Raw genomic sequence first — 15,415 nt, 5'->3', positions numbered from 1 at the left:
CAACAACCGAGTTCCAACGAATTCTTATCTCTGTTAGTATTACCTCGACTGGATCGATAAACATACATTGTATCATATGTTAAACTTAACATTATACCAAATTTGAAAAAAGTTGGATCTTGCGATGTAAAAAAGTTTCTAGTACTTACATACTCATAATGGATACTCCGTCAACATCAAGAGAGTAAGTGATTGTTTTCGTACCTATTACAAATGTATCCAAGAAAATAAGTGGCACGTTTCTTTATTAAAGGCCAGGTAGGTACTGAGATAAATAAAAAAAGAAAGGCAAGGAATGAGATCGCTCTTTTTACCTATTACCCGAGACTACGCTCTCGTGCTAATTCCTAGAAATCAAGTAGAGGTAGTCTTCGTTACTTGTAATAGTCTTCTCATCCACCGTGCGGAGTAGTTCATCCATTACAAACAAAAAAGCCAATATTTATTTAAAAGTAGTTCAACTAAATGTCTTTCTTGACTCTTGTTTTAGTATACAATGGAATACCACGTTCAGCTGTGTCTTTATGATGGAATTGAAACTCAAATGGTGTCAGGTTGCTAGCCCATCACTTACAAGAGGAATAAGCCTATGCCTAAATCGCATTTTACAATATCCATGGAAAAGATATGGAGTGGTTCTATTCTAAAGTACACCACACGGCACTGAGCATGGAGAGATTAAATAATTATGAATGTGCATGAAGCAAAAGAAATTCAGGTGCGTATCGTGATAAATGCGTAGATAGATGTAGAAGATGTACTATCTGCCTACTTCTACCGGAAAAATAGTCGTGTTTTAAGGTATCTATGTATGTTCTGTGCTTAGTTCACTTGAATAAAAACCTATTAGTATACCTCTAGGTTTGGATTAGAGATATACTAATTTAGCATAGTGGTTTAATTTAAATTACGGAGCACTCGGTAAAATCAAAGAAATTTTATTTTAAATTACATATACGATGAGAGGCAAAGACTTGACATGAAAGATAAAACAAAATCAATCAAAAAAATAGAATCAATTCAAAGATAAAATTAGAAAAAAAAACCTCTAAATCTCTAAAGAGGTTGGTCGCTCCAACAAAACCATTGTGATTGTCAGTCAAGTAGGTAAAGTCAACTTCAAAAAGTTAGGTAAGTAGGTACTACTTTACATTTTGACGTTTATGGAAGTTGATGAAACTTTTGTTTGTTTTGTTTTTCGATTGGACTAGTTTTCTGGTTTAGTAACGATATGAATTTTTAATTAAATCTGCTGCTACTTTGTGCTAGTTTCTGTAGGTAGGTATGTAATTTCTTATGGCATACAGTGAAAAAGTTTAATTTTTGGTCTTAAACTCTCTCTTGTTTGCGTAGATTCGTGTTCATTCCACTTTTGTTTATTTAATTTATTCAATAAGAAGTTATTCACACACACCTTCCTAGATACTGACTGTGGTATCAGCACATACCTACTTTCTAGGTAATAATGTAGTACCAAATCTTTTGTGCAGTTAGTAGGTACATATGTCCCAATAAGAATAAACTCATAAATATTTGGAAATCGTGAAATTTACAGATGCTACATTTGTTTCTTTGTTTGTGGTCTGTTTCGGTCGTTCATGGGAAATAAATTCTGAAAGGGTAATAAAAAAACCTTGTTGATATTGTCTATGAAATGATTTCGTCATTGTTAACAAGATATTTGAGGTATGTATTACTGTAATATTTCAGATTACAAACAACATCTGTGACTGAGGAAGCTGTGCTCACAGTGGACGTCACCAAAAATGTGCTTGTAGATTCCATGACAGACCTTCCGGAAACCCTTATACCTCCAGATGTAATCATGTAAGTTTTGAAGTCATATTATGTACTGGGTCTTCGATGTTTATCTATCTTAATATCTATTGTAACATATAGTTTTGTTAAGTTATAAAGTTATAAGTCTCAAACTACTTAATCTGTGTTATTTGTACCGTAAATAATTATTTATTAAAACTATAATAATGCCTCTTCCCCAGAGTGGTAGGCAGAGAATTTGTATGTTTTCAATTCAATTATTTATTTCAATAGGTCTGGAGGAGTTTGTCAATGATTGATATGATTATCATCCTACCTTTCAACAGGAACTTGAGATACTTCCTTTTGGACAAGTCTCAAGTATTTACTCCTAAATCATATTTTTACTTTTCAGAGAAAATATATTTACTTTTCAGACAAAAAAATATTTTCCAAAAGTTACAATAGTGCCATGTGGTTTTCGGCATTTTAGAACCACTCTATATCTTTCCCATGGATGTCATAAAAGGCGACTAAGGGGTAGGCTTAAGATCTTGGGATTCCTCTTGTAGGTGATGGGCTAGCAACCTGTCACTATTTTAATCTCAATTCCATCATAAAGCCGTAGAGCTGAACATGGCCTTTCAAGTCTTCTCAAGACTTGGCTCTGTCTACCCTGCAAGCAATATAAAAAGTAAAATTTTCCCAAAAAGTTTATTTCCATAATATAATTAAAAAGCTATTAATAATTTTTCCATACCAATTACAATAATTATGATAAAAATTTGTAATTCAATTAGTTTTACTAACAATAATCTGTAGTGGCTGGTGGAACGATGAAGTCTCTGCCTACCCCTGTTCCGGGAAAGAGGTGTGATGTAAACCCGTGCGTTAAACAGGGGCCTTAGCAATTCAACCACTGATGACCATTTATTCTCCTCTATCTCTCTTTAATCTAAACAATCAGTAATGTAATCAATCAGTGTTTTTACATACATACATACATAAAATCAGTGTTTTTACATTGTAATTAAAAAGTATTCTGTCTCTCTACAGGTCCACGGAAAGTCATGTAGAAAATGAAGAAGACTCAACCAAACTTAATCTGGCCTATGAAAAGTTGTATGAGGTGCCGAGAACCATAGTGGAGAGGTTTTCAGACTATGTTATATATTTGGATCTGAGTCATAACAAAATCACGTAAGTCATAAAAAACATTTATGTAGATACTATCATAGAATTAGAGATGACTGTTTGTTTTTTTTACACTGGCTGATTCATTCAGTCTATTTTTTGTTTGCCTTTTTGAGTACAGTCTGGATAGAAACTTGACCCGCCTAAGTGCGCTTGTGTGCAAATACAATAGGTCTCGGATTTGAATCCCGACCAGGCCAGGAAAACGAACAAAATAATCAGCAATGTCTCAAGTTTTTAGATTATAGTCTATGACGTATTTGTCTCCATTGAGATTTTTAAGAACAAACTCCGGTGGAGTTAACTTGGATTTAAGAAGAAGAGATTTTTAAGTTTGCCAAAATATTTTTAGGGTGAACACATTTGCAAGTGTTTGCCTTTTGTGCTTTACTTTTAATTGATATCCTTTTTGTCAATATTTTTTTACAGCAACTTAGATGCTTTGGTACACTTCAAGCACTTGACATCTCTCATAGCTGATGATAATCCTATCACAGAACACTGTCTGCTACCTCCGCTACCGAAATTGCAACTGCTGTGGTAAGTTGAATACATATAATCCAATTAATGTACTGCCGCGCTTTTATAAGTCGCATCGGCAATATTCGACAGCGCAGCCTACCGCCGAATCTAACCGAATGAGAACTCAATCGAATAACAACCCTATTACAACCATATCGAACTTAAAATCCAAAAACAAATTGTGTCTTGCTATCTCGCTCATAATAGTGGTACAATAGCGGACAGTAAATAGGCTACTCAAATATTTGCGCGCTACATAAAAATTAGACTTCTAGATATATTTTAACAATATTAAAATTGGTACAGCTAGGAAATGAAAAGGTTTTTATTAGACTGTTTCTTACATCAAAATTTAACACAAAGCACTTCTAAATATATCCGACCACCAATCAGCTAACCCGCTATCGAACTAGGAATGAACCTGTATCACGAAGGCGTAAGTTTTGCCGTTAAAATCATAACATACAGATGGACTTTCGCATTCAAAATATTAGCATTGGTTATATCGACGTTATGTCTCTTAATTGTTCAGGTTGAACCACTGCAAGATCGCTTCCTTGTTCCCGTGGGTGGGGAAGCTGAAGGAGTCCTGTCCGAATCTGAACTATCTATGTCTGATGGGGAACCCGGCCGCGCCGAGCTACCTCAACGGAGGCACTTACTATGAGTCCCTGCAGTATAGGTCTGTGAAATGTTTCAGTCTTTACCGTAGCGTAAGTTCATACCGACACGAGACACGATGCCGCCGAAAATTAAGTTTATACAATAATATAACTGTTTATTGCACCAAAATAAATTACAGCAAATTCGCATGTAAGTATTAAAACATGTGCAGTGTAGTTCCCGGCACCAATATAAAAAATAATAGGACCACTCCATCTCTTTCCCACGGATGTCGTAAAAGGCGACTAAGGGATAGGCTTACAAACTTGGGATTCTTTTTTAGGCGACAGGCTAGCAACCTGTCACTATTTGAATCTCAATTCTATCATTAAGCCAAATAGCTGAACGTGGCCTTTCAGTCTTTTCAAGACTGTTGGCTCTGTCTACCCCGTAAGGGATATAGACGTGATGATATGTATGTACTCCCATCTCTTTACCATGGATGTCGTAAAAAGTTCGTAAAAACTTAAGATTCCTTTTTTAAGGCGATGGGCTAGCAACCTGTCACTATTTGAATATCAATTAATTTTAATTTCAGACTATTCGTCATATCCCAATTCCCATCACTGACCCACTTGGACGACAGGAAAGTGACCGAGGACCAAAGACAAGAAGCCCAAAGACTGTACAAGCCTCCGTTCTTGGAGCGCTTCGTGAAATCCCGCAACACAGGATTCGGCCAGTTAGTACACACATCTGTCACTTGGACCGCCGTACAAAATAAATTATCCACTTTGTTAGGAAAAGACAGAGCTCATGAAAGGAACCTTTTGATTTAGATGTAAGTATTTTTGGGAACAAATACCACGACTTTGACATACTGTTGGTACCGGTATCAAAGGTACCAAGTAAAAATATCATTAGTTTCAAAATGTTACTTGAAACGGTGTCAATTAACGATAATGGCATGAAATGTGCAAAATTAACTTTTTGTTCCCCACTTTAACACTGTCAAGTGTAATTTGTTGATTGAGGGCTACCTGAATCAAAGGTTATAAAGGGTTTATTTAAAGAAATTAAGCCATACTTGGCTAAATTATGAAAAATGACAAAAATTAAATAAACAAAGACTCTCTATACTTTATATGAATATTTATTTTAGTCAAGTAGGTTTACCTACACAGGTATTTCATATATCATAATAAGTAAGTCTTTAATGTTATCAGATTATATCGTTCATACAGAAAGGTACCTAATATCAACTCAGTTAAGTTGTTTTTTACAAAAATCTTTTCTAACGTAACGAAAAATTGTGCAATCACACTAAGAGAGCTTAATGTAAATCAATAACTTAACGAATTTAATAATCTGTTTAAAAAGACTGGCGATTTGTACAGTAATTTAAAGTTATTTGTATATAACGATCAAATACCTACAATATCACATTTTAATATTATTAATTTTTATACCATATTTTAAGGTTGTGATAACATTATCCATCCATGTTTATAAAAACCATTCATAAAACAAAATATTTTTACATTTTTTTCTAAGTATATGACAATTTATTGTGATTATCATAAAGTATACCTAGTAAAAATATGTTAAATTGATATAAACAAGTTATAACAAATATATACTTTTTGGCACTAATAAATATTATTATTCATTATCTAAGTATGTTTTTATTAATGGTAACGCGTTGTTGAAAAAACATTGCCAAAATATCTATACCTACTAATATTATAAGCTGAAGAATTTGTTTGTTTGTTAGTTTGTTTGTTTGAACGCGCTAATCTCAGGAACTACTGGTTCGAATAGAAAAATTCTTGCGTTGAATAGAGCATTTATCGAGGAAGGCTTAAGGCTATATAACATCACGCTGCAACTATAAGTAGCAAAGAAATAATGGAAAATGTGAAAAACAAAACGGGGAAAATTATTCATCCGTGAGGGCTTCAATGATGCCCAAAATAACTATTCCACGCGGATGAAGTCGCGGGCACAGCTAGTATAAACGAAATATGTATAAATAAGCGCACTACAAGAGAGAAATACAACGCGTACCTACTTGGTGATATGTTATAAATTTAAACAATTTTCTTAAACGATAACGTATAATTAGCCCCATAATTTTGTGGTCCTTCGAGCCGGATAACCTTCAATTACTTTAGTCAAACAATGAAGGCTGTTTCCAAGACGTCAGATCGACGTAAGGTATAGAGATGAAATCTTCACAGCTATACTTGGGGTTGTACTGGGTCTCGGGTTCGAACGCCCGCCGCTGTACGTAGTATACTCTGTCTGTGTTGTCGCAAATCAGCCGTGCCATAGACGCTTTCTTTATTTGTTGTAGTTGTTCTGTAAATATAAAGTAAATTAAGTTATATAATTACTGGTTTCAAAGATTGAGGTTTGTTTAAGATAGTGAGAGAAACGGTTACGATACATGCTTTGAAATGAATTGGCTTTTTGGAAAGGATTTGTTTTTGGAAAAATGTAGTCTCTGCCTACACGTTGCCGGGAAAGAGGCGTGCGTGATATATGTAGCCTTGTGGGGTAGACAGAGCCAGCAGACTTGAAAGATTGACAGGCCACGTTCAGCTGTTAGGCTTAATGTTGGAATTGAAATACAAATAGAGACAGATTGATAGCGCATCGCCTATTAGAAGAATCCCAAGTTAAGCCTTTCCCTAAGTCGCCTTTAACGACAACCTTGGGAAAGCAATGGAGTGGTTCTCTTGCTTTTTATTAAATAAGTGCCAAGAACCATACATACATAAAATCACGCCTCTTTCCCGGAGGGGAAGCAAGAGACTACCTCTTTCCATTTGCCACGATCTCTGCATACTTCCTTCGCTTCATCCACATTCATAACTCTCTTGATGCAAGCTCGGCGGTTTCGGATGCTTTTGACCTGACCCTTTACCGAGACGTCCTTAATTTGATCAAGATACGTTCGTCTAGGTTTTCCCACTCCTTTCCCTCCACACTCTCCAAGAACCACACTGCCAATAATCGTAGAAGCGGTCTGTCTTAACCATTTTCACAATAAGGCAAGGTGTGACAAAAGCTATGAACTTAGTCCTTCTTCGCTGTTACATCCTCGCCTTTCTGGAGGAGGAGCTCGGGGTGCGCCTTTACGACCATGGATCCTGGATTTGGTGAGTCAGGTTTGCAATCTTTGCAAGGGAACCTGACCCATATTGGATCAAGGTTACAGATTCAATTGCTTTGCAGGGTTCCTCACGATGTTTTCCCTTACTTATATAAATAAATAAATAAATATATACGGGACAAATAACACAGATTGAGTTAGCCTCGAAGTAAGTTCGAGACTTGTGTTACGAGATACTAACTCAACGATACTATGTTTTATAATAAATACTTATAAAGATAAACATCCAAGACCCAGACCAAACAGAGAAAGTTCGTTCCTCATCATGCCCTGACCGGGATTCGAACCCGGGACCTCCGATGTCACAGACAAGCGTATTACCGCTGCGCCACAGAGGCCGTCAAATTTATATGGAGTTATAACAGTTACCTGAAGTGAACGAATGTGGCATCTCAGCGTTGTCATAGAAGAATCTATCCCCGACTCTTGTCCTATAGAACTGCTCAGCCACAAGGCACTGGAAGGTGTGCCCGAGAACTGAACCATGGACGCTGCGTTCCATCACCCCACCCACGAAGAGGTCGACGTCATCCACGCTTTCATACATCGTGATTAGAGCGTTGATGCGCTGAAATCGATGATGAAAATTAAGTCGAGTGATCGATTTGATCAAGTAGAAAGGATTTGTAAATATCAAAATAGGACCCTTATCGAAATTTGTCCACTTTGTTGAATGCGTTACAGCATTGTTTGATACGTAACAATATAATTTAAAGACTGGACTGAAGACTAACAAGCTGGACTCGAACCGCCGCATCTAAGTCAAATACATACATACATATAATCACGTCTATATCCTTTGCGGGGTAGACAGAGCCAAGTCTTTAAAAGACTGGTAGGCCACATTCAGCTGCCCGGCTCAATGATAGATTTGAAATTCAAATAGTGACAGGTTTCCAGCCCACCGCCTAAAAGAAGAATCCTGAGTTTATAAGCCTATCCCTTAGTCGCCTTTTACGACATCCATGGAAACGAGATAGAGTGGTCCTATTCTTTTTTATATTGGTGCCGGGAACCACACGGAAAAAGTCAAATTGGAAGAGGAATATGTTCTACAGTGGAAGCTGATGCACAAAGAAGAAGAACAGTACTGCAACTAACACAATGATAAGGGTGCTCTTATAAAAAAATACAGACTTACATCTTGAGTCATTTCCCCTGCAAAATCTTGGAAAGTGCGTGCTTTGGTCAAACCGCAAATTTCTCTGGAAAAGAAAACGGTTACGTATATGTTGTACCAACTGGTGTTTACGAGAAAAATCTAAATATGTTAAAGAGGACACTAACTGACTGATTGACTAACATGTCAGCCTAAACTACTCGATCTAGAAATTTGGCATTCCATAAGTCGTCCAGTTAATCCGTGGAACTTAAACTGTTCCTTCACCTGTATTCATTATAAGAAGCGATGCCATGGTCTCTGCCCCTCTGTATATCCATAGCGATTAAATCCAGGCCCCAACTGTTATGAGACTTGAACAGAAGGTTTGTGATCTCAGCTGTAAAGAAGGGGTCATTGTCCGATGAAGGCTGGGCTATGATGCCTCGGACGATGTCGTCGAATGACTCCGTGGAATACTCCAAGAGACCTGGGTTGAAGTAGTGGTCGCTTAGCCTGAAAGAAATGAAAAGGCATGGATAATAAAATTGCTGATTATTAAGCCGTTACCATGTTTTGTATATTCGCAACATTGGTGACATCAAGGTTAGATCAACATATTAAAAGGATGGTTTAAAGACACACAACCAGAGCATCTAGTCACAGATGTATGTCAGTAATCTTTCTATATTTGCGAGTACATCAAAGGCAAAAGCCAATGCATCTAACTCATCTTAAATTTGCTGTATTAAGCGACCTGTACGAAATTATAATTACCAAATTACATATAATTATAGCAAATCGGGTCTAAGAATAAGTAGAAAGTTTATGTGGATTCCTCCACCCCTATTGTCTATCGACAGCGCCATCTAATTAATTTGTCAGAACTTATTAGGAATGGACATGCAACGTGGCCGTGCAAATTAATGCTTGTGGTTTCACAGATTTACACAAGATGGCATTGATCTGGATTTTACCGATATGCACTGTTTTAATATTCTATGTATTTTCGATTCCGGTCGATCCTTTGTGAAATGATTCTGAAATTAACATGCATACAACGAACCCACGCTCCTTTTATTTTCTGCTTTTATAAACCCTCTAAATGCAAGAAATTGCTTTGCGATTCTTTACCTAGAGGCTACGTGGAACACAAAAGATAATGTAGGAGCAACTTCATTCACGTGATCAAAGCTAAAAGAAAATCTTGGTTAACACTCTTACTTGTATACATACGCCGTATGATAAGTCCAGGGTAACGTCATGATGGAGTCAGGAATCACGGAGTGGAGGCTCCTGAAAGCAGCCGCTGCGAAGCCGTTGATGACCCCAGGGTTCACTTCCTCACTGTAGTCGTGGCTGTATAAGGTTGATGGCACGATGCGGTAGTAACGAAAGTAGTTCTCTCCTGAAATGAAATTTAGGAAGACCAAAAAGTGTTGGGAGTTCATCGAGTGTATGTTGATGGTATGTTGTTGCGTACAGTTGAATAGAATAGATTTATTTTCAAAATTGTATACAACGTATCACTGATTGACGTCACATCACTTAAATCTAATTATAACTAGGTAGGTACTACCGCTTCCAAAGCGCATGTGTAGAAGAAGTGGCGGAACAAACTACAGTGCAGCAACAGTTATTTTATGGTAGAACTTTTACCATTGCTGTGAAGAAGTTAATAAACTGTGTTTGCCGCTGTAACTATGTATTTGTTAAATATTGGTATGTTTAAAAGTATACAATCTCAGAATACAGAGACTACAAGCAATCTCTGTTTCTATGGATGCTATGATTATATACTATCATTATGTTTATAAAAATTGGTTCAAACTTATTAAAAAAACCAATTGTTAAGAAGATGTCATTGACTTTACAATTTTGACGACTCTCGAAGCCAGCATCTTCAATTCATAGTTGCTGATGAAAATGGCTTGTTCTATCAGATAATTATGCGCTTTCGAGTCAGATTAAAATAATGACGTGTTCGATTATCACACCACCCTTCGCCTAAAAGCCTTAGGTACCTTGCTGTTTCCCTTACCGAAGTTTAATGGCAGCCATTCCTGGTAGGTGATATGCTGTATCTCTGCCACCACGATCCTCCTGGCCTCTTGGTATATCTTCTCGTCAGACCACAGCGGGTTCATTGAACCCAGGATATCGGCCACTCGGTTATGCTCTCTGAGAAGCAAAGTATGTAGTAAAGCCAGGGTCGGCGTTTGGTTTATACGGCCGTCACCTGAAAATGAAATGAGTAAGTTGTACATCAATGTTGTTTAGTTTTTTTTCCACCACTGTCCATTTCGTCTACGATTCCTATCTTTTGGTTGATTCTTAACGTGGTTATTAACAGTTGGATGCATCTTCAGACTTTCATTTGAGATCTACTTACACTGATTTTATAGCAAAATATCACAAAATATTTTTATACTGAGTTTTAACCCCATTTTCTTATTCAAATTCAAATTTTTGCCCCCTTCAGTCGTTTGCTGAGCGTCGAAAAGCACTCGACCCAATATCTTCTCAATTTCCCGCCATTACTCGCGATCTTTGGCTCGTTATAGATTTAAATGTCAAACTATAAGACTAGGTATTCATACACTTTTAACAAATTTTTACTTATAATTTTGAATCTTACCCGCCAAATAACAAGGCTCCGATGAATTCCTCAAGTCACAAACAGCAGCCTTATCCTTCACTGTTGGCAAGAACCCTCTGACACAGTTTTCCCTTGTCTCTTGCCGTAGCTTTCCACCGACTTTGGTGCGGAGTCGCGAAGCAAGCTTTTTGTCAGATCCGTAGATAGGCGACCCGTCTATGAAACTGGTGACTGTGTTCATCTGAAATTGATGGAAATTAAAGTAATAAGTAGATAATGACGTTTCTAAAAGATGTACGAGTATCAGGGTTAACCGTGGAAACCTGCCAAATCATTTCACATTGTGCAAATTACATATTTAACAATACAAAACAAAATATGCTTTTTACTTTCTGGTGATAAATATGATTGAACGACTCATGTATCAATTCTCAGCTGTGAATCACCACAAAGCATCACTATAGATTTTACTGAAGGACACATTAAGACGAAAGATTTCAATCAGAGAATCTTAATTTATGGCTAGTTCATCGGCACGTATGATAGTTTAATCGCATCAATTCAGTTATCTGAAAATTATAATAAAACAGAGTTAATTTACCTGCTCAGCGTACCCCAAACTGCAGTCGTCTCTCGGAGTTGTAACACTCCTCACGAAGTTCAGGCACTTGATGCCGTGGTAGCGGTAGAAAGGGTCGTCTTCAGGAACCGCAATGGGAATACATTTATCGTTCTGCCACTCTGAGGGCAGCATGTCGACGCCATCACCAAGACAGCACTGGATGCCGCCTTCTGCTGAATATACAATATCAATTTAAGGTTTGTACCTATTAATGATGATGGTTTTATGACTTTAATTCTATCATTAAGCCAAACAGCGCCACGTGACCTATCAGTCTTTTCAAGCCTGTTAGCTTTGTCTACCCCGCGAGAGATATAGACGTGATTATGTGTGCTTGGTATGTACATAAAAAACTAACCTTTTTTGTTTCAAATTTCTTATTTTGGTCTACTGCAAACTGCTTTGTTCAATCAATGTTAAGGTTTTCTTAATCTTGAAAATATGTTAATTCCATTTCTGACCATAGATTTTCCCAATGAAAAAGGATTAAACGTTTTAAAGAACACTGTGTGCGCCTTTGCCTATGCGCACTTGCTGTTGCCCAAAACCCCATTTCGTTTAGGATTTTTTGCCTTCTGCTTCCAATAAGGCCATATCTTTATCTCTATCTCTCTAACTCTGCATCATTCTACCTGCATTCTTATGCTTGAAACCCGAAAGCCTTTCACCAGTGGTCAAATATAGAAAACTCACAAGTGACTTCCATAACCCGCATCATCATATCATGTGTGACGTACTGGCCCCACTGCATGTTCATGTAGTTGTGACCCCGGCTCAGGATTGTCTGGTCGGAGAAGAGCCGTGTGGACAACGAGCGAGGGTTTGGAAGACCGCGGCCGCTTCGGGAGACCGGCATCGCGTATATACCTGGACAGGTATGATAGTGAAGGTGATGTTCCTGTTCTTACGCGTGTTAAATTTTTGGAACTTTTATGAAACTACGTTATGATTATGAGTAATGTTTCTTATAAAATTCAAATTATAAAAAATCTTATTATAATGAACCACGCCAACACATTGGTCTGTTATACAATCTGATCAAATAAGATACAAAGAAACGCATAAAAACTATCTAGCCATGAAAAATGGAGAATTTTACATTCTATTAAATACGTCCTTCTCATCTTGGCGTGCTCTAAAATAGCCTGTCGGAGCTTGTAGTCCATTGCGAAACTACAATACTACTTTGTAACACATACTACCATACAACTTTGTAACACAAGTTACGTTTACTAATCCGACAATGGTGACAAACCAGATAAAACCGGCTTTGTCATAGACCTAACCTTGACACATTCTATGGGTAAGACACAAGAGTACAAATCTATATAATAGTATCGCCAACTAGACCGAACCTATAGCAACGCACCATCAGCATACCGTGGCGTGGCTATCCTCGTGAACGGGGCTCCTCTTCTGCCCCAGCCGGGCCTCCGAAGGTTGTTGCAGCTTCCATCAATGCTCCTGTAGTTGCTGCTGCTGCAGCTGATTCGGAGCGGCTTGCAGGTGGAACCGTCCCGCAAGCGGATGACTTGGTGCTCCAGAAATGACATAAACGTGTTGGGAGTGACGTTTGAACTGCGATTGGAAAATTGTTAAAGAAGACAGTTTCTGTTGGGGGTATAGCAAGAATGGACCTGCCTCTGTAGCATGGCACGAGCGACGCCGTTTTTATCGCGCGAAAAACTATAGCTGTCCCGTTTCGCGTCGAAAGTCAATAAAAAGCGAAATACTACGGAACGCTACGCTACGCGATTCGTTACGTGAAAGAGCTACATGAGTAGTAGTAGAGTTAGTGAAGAGTTAGATTGAAAGAGCGTGGCATAAACAAGGCGGTTTTCATTAGGTATCGGGACTTATCCTACTATCTTAATTTATTTAATTTGACTATATATTTATGTAATTTGAATTTGATTATATAATTTGACTTATCCTACTTATCTAAATTTTAATAATTTCAAATATTTTGAGTGAGTCTGAGTTTAACAAATTAACTTTTAGTCCTCAACTAAGTTTTAACAATTAATATAAAGTCTGTTGTATTACCTAGAACAAACCTTCATCTGCATAACTTTAGTCGCCGCCAATATTTCCTGCGACGCTTCTGACGCCTGCCTCATGTCGGCGGGCAATTCCCCGCTGTAGAAGTGCAGCATGGCCGGGGTGCATGATTCCAGGGTAATTCCGTTCTGGACCAGCTGTTTGCCCCGGTTTGAAGACTGTCTGGTCAGTTCACAACCGCACCGCATGCATTCGGTCACCAGATCGGATGAAATTGGTTCGTCGTCTGTTAAGTTTTTATTTGTATAAATGCCGTATGGCTAAAGTCACAAAATGTTCATATTCGTTTATGAAAAATTTATCCGTGTAATAAAATAGATTTATTAAAAAAAACGCTGAATGAAATGTTTTTTAAAAACAACGGTCTTTTTAGTCTATATTTTCAGATCGGCTAGCAGAAGGGTAACTAAATAGGTATTGTTTTTTCATAAACAAATTCCGTGTAGGTGAGAAAATAGATTTATAAAAAAAAACTTGAATGAAATGTTTCCTCAAAAACAACCGTTTTTTTACTTTGTATTTTCAGATCAGCTAGCAGACGGGTAAATGTTATTTTTTTATTGGTTTTGATTATAAAAGTAGGTAAGTAACTACCTAACTATTAAGATAAATACTAGATATATAATATTAAGTTAGTTTATATTATTAGGGGAATCATATTTACTTACCAACAGAATGTGCTTGAAATAAATCCTTTATCGTGGAAGTCGTTGCTGCCAGCAATGGACATACTGCTGGTAGTAATTCCTCTGTCAAAAACTCCAGCCCAGTGCTAAAGCATCCACTAACTATAACTGTCACACAACATAGCAACAATAAAATCACTAAAACAGTATAACTTCCACCAAAAGAAATTTTCAGGCGCATCATTGGCATTAATCAAAATGAATTCGAGTCATGTATACGTTGAAAAAATCTTTGCGCATGTTTTCATTAAACTAATAGCCGTAACTGCGAGATACCATCGCTATTAATCTAAATAATTAAAAAATAAAAAACTGCGTTTCACGGTAGTTTGAAAATGGAACTAAAATAACTCTTTTTTTTTACTATCGCAAAAGTATTCATCTAATCAAGTCACGTAGTAACAAATTACAAAAATAGGTGTTTCAATGGCAGTAGTTAATGTAATATGAGTTTTATTTGTTTTCAATAAGCTTTAATATATTCCATCTATTTTAATATCAGCGTAGGGCTGAGTTTCACAATACTCCAGAAATTGCGTTACATCTGACTTCATAATTACTAAAACCGATAACGCATGTATTGCACTTGTACCTATTGTTTATACAAATATAAATAGGTACCAAATACTATATTAGATAATCTTTGGTATTTCAAACAAATGACTCACGGTCCCGGCACTTATTGGGTGATTTATCATTATCACCGATGTTATCGATAATTTAGATACTTAGTAATACCTAATTATGTAATAACAACAATGACTCATTCTTCATTCGGGTGGATTTATATTGTAATTTTTGGAATAGCTAATTGTTGAAAGATTAATCGATAAAAATGACGATTTCTTTGCGTTATCTATGTGATGGTCTAGCCACAAATGCTCGATACAGCTTATTTTTTTTTTTACTAATTTTTCATTACTTAGTAAACAAAAAACTTTATTTAATAATGTTAGAGTACTGAAGTACTTTATACTTTAATCATTTCATATACTAATGTTATTATATATGTTAGTATAAACAAAATTATTATTGTAATAAAAACAAAACATCTAAAAAAAGGATAATATTTTATTAACTAAATAACAACGTT

General features: G+C 36.8%; 2 protein-coding genes across 3 annotated transcripts; one reads left to right on the top strand and one right to left on the bottom strand.

The window, feature by feature from the left end:
- Positions 1–22: 22 nt before the first annotated feature.
- On the top strand, positions 23–5,749 carry LOC106136760 (leucine-rich melanocyte differentiation-associated protein-like). Of its 2 annotated transcripts, none has more exons than XM_060946027.1 (6): positions 23–184; positions 1,711–1,827; positions 2,815–2,958; positions 3,382–3,492; positions 4,007–4,156; positions 4,676–5,749. In XM_060946027.1, the coding sequence occupies exons 1-6, from the start codon at positions 159–161 to the stop codon at positions 4,914–4,916; spliced, it is 789 nt and encodes a 262-aa protein (XP_060802010.1). In that variant the 5' UTR covers positions 23–158; the 3' UTR covers positions 4,917–5,749. The 2 variants fall into 2 exon arrangements, with proteins under 2 accessions (XP_060802010.1, XP_060802011.1); XM_060946028.1 differs by lacking the exon at positions 23–184 and adding an exon at positions 264–1,278.
- A 73-nt stretch (positions 5,750–5,822) lies between these two features.
- LOC106136773 (peroxidase) lies at positions 5,823–14,622 on the bottom strand. Its single transcript, XM_013337418.2, has 12 exons — positions 14,305–14,622; positions 13,622–13,862; positions 12,945–13,153; positions 12,269–12,442; positions 11,555–11,748; positions 10,993–11,194; positions 10,396–10,593; positions 9,579–9,762; positions 8,643–8,870; positions 8,397–8,460; positions 7,625–7,823; positions 5,823–6,438 (listed from the first exon to the last, which is right to left on the bottom strand). The coding sequence occupies exons 1-12, from the start codon at positions 14,510–14,512 to the stop codon at positions 6,248–6,250; spliced, it is 2,292 nt and encodes a 763-aa protein (XP_013192872.1). The 5' UTR covers positions 14,513–14,622; the 3' UTR covers positions 5,823–6,247.
- Positions 14,623–15,415: the final 793 nt, after the last annotated feature.

The sequence above is a fragment of the Amyelois transitella genome, chromosome 10 (genome assembly GCF_032362555.1).
Source record: "Amyelois transitella isolate CPQ chromosome 10, ilAmyTran1.1, whole genome shotgun sequence".
In the NCBI taxonomy this organism is placed as follows: domain Eukaryota; kingdom Metazoa; phylum Arthropoda; class Insecta; order Lepidoptera; family Pyralidae; genus Amyelois; species Amyelois transitella.
Note: the sequence above shows the minus strand (reverse complement) of the source record. Positions and strands in the feature narration are given on the sequence as shown.

Excerpts from the sequence above, each read along its gene's own strand:
- LOC106136760 (XM_060946027.1), top strand. The coding sequence starts at position 159 with ATGGATACTCCGTCAACATCAAGAGA. Across the intron at positions 185-1,710 it reads ACTCCGTCAACATCAAGAGA|ATTACAAACAACATCTGTGA; the intron begins GTAAGTGATTGT and ends GTAATATTTCAG. Across the intron at positions 3,493-4,006 it reads CCGAAATTGCAACTGCTGTG|GTTGAACCACTGCAAGATCG; the intron begins GTAAGTTGAATA and ends TTAATTGTTCAG.
- LOC106136773 (XM_013337418.2), bottom strand. The coding sequence starts at position 14,512 with ATGCCAATGATGCGCCTGAAAATTTCTTTTGGTGGAAGTTATACTGTT. Across the intron at positions 13,154-13,621 it reads CAGATGAAGGTTTGTTCTAG|TTCAAACGTCACTCCCAACA; the intron begins GTAATACAACAG and ends TTCCAATCGCAG. Across the intron at positions 12,443-12,944 it reads CACGCCACGGTATGCTGATG|GTATATACGCGATGCCGGTC; the intron begins GTGCGTTGCTAT and ends ATACCTGTCCAG.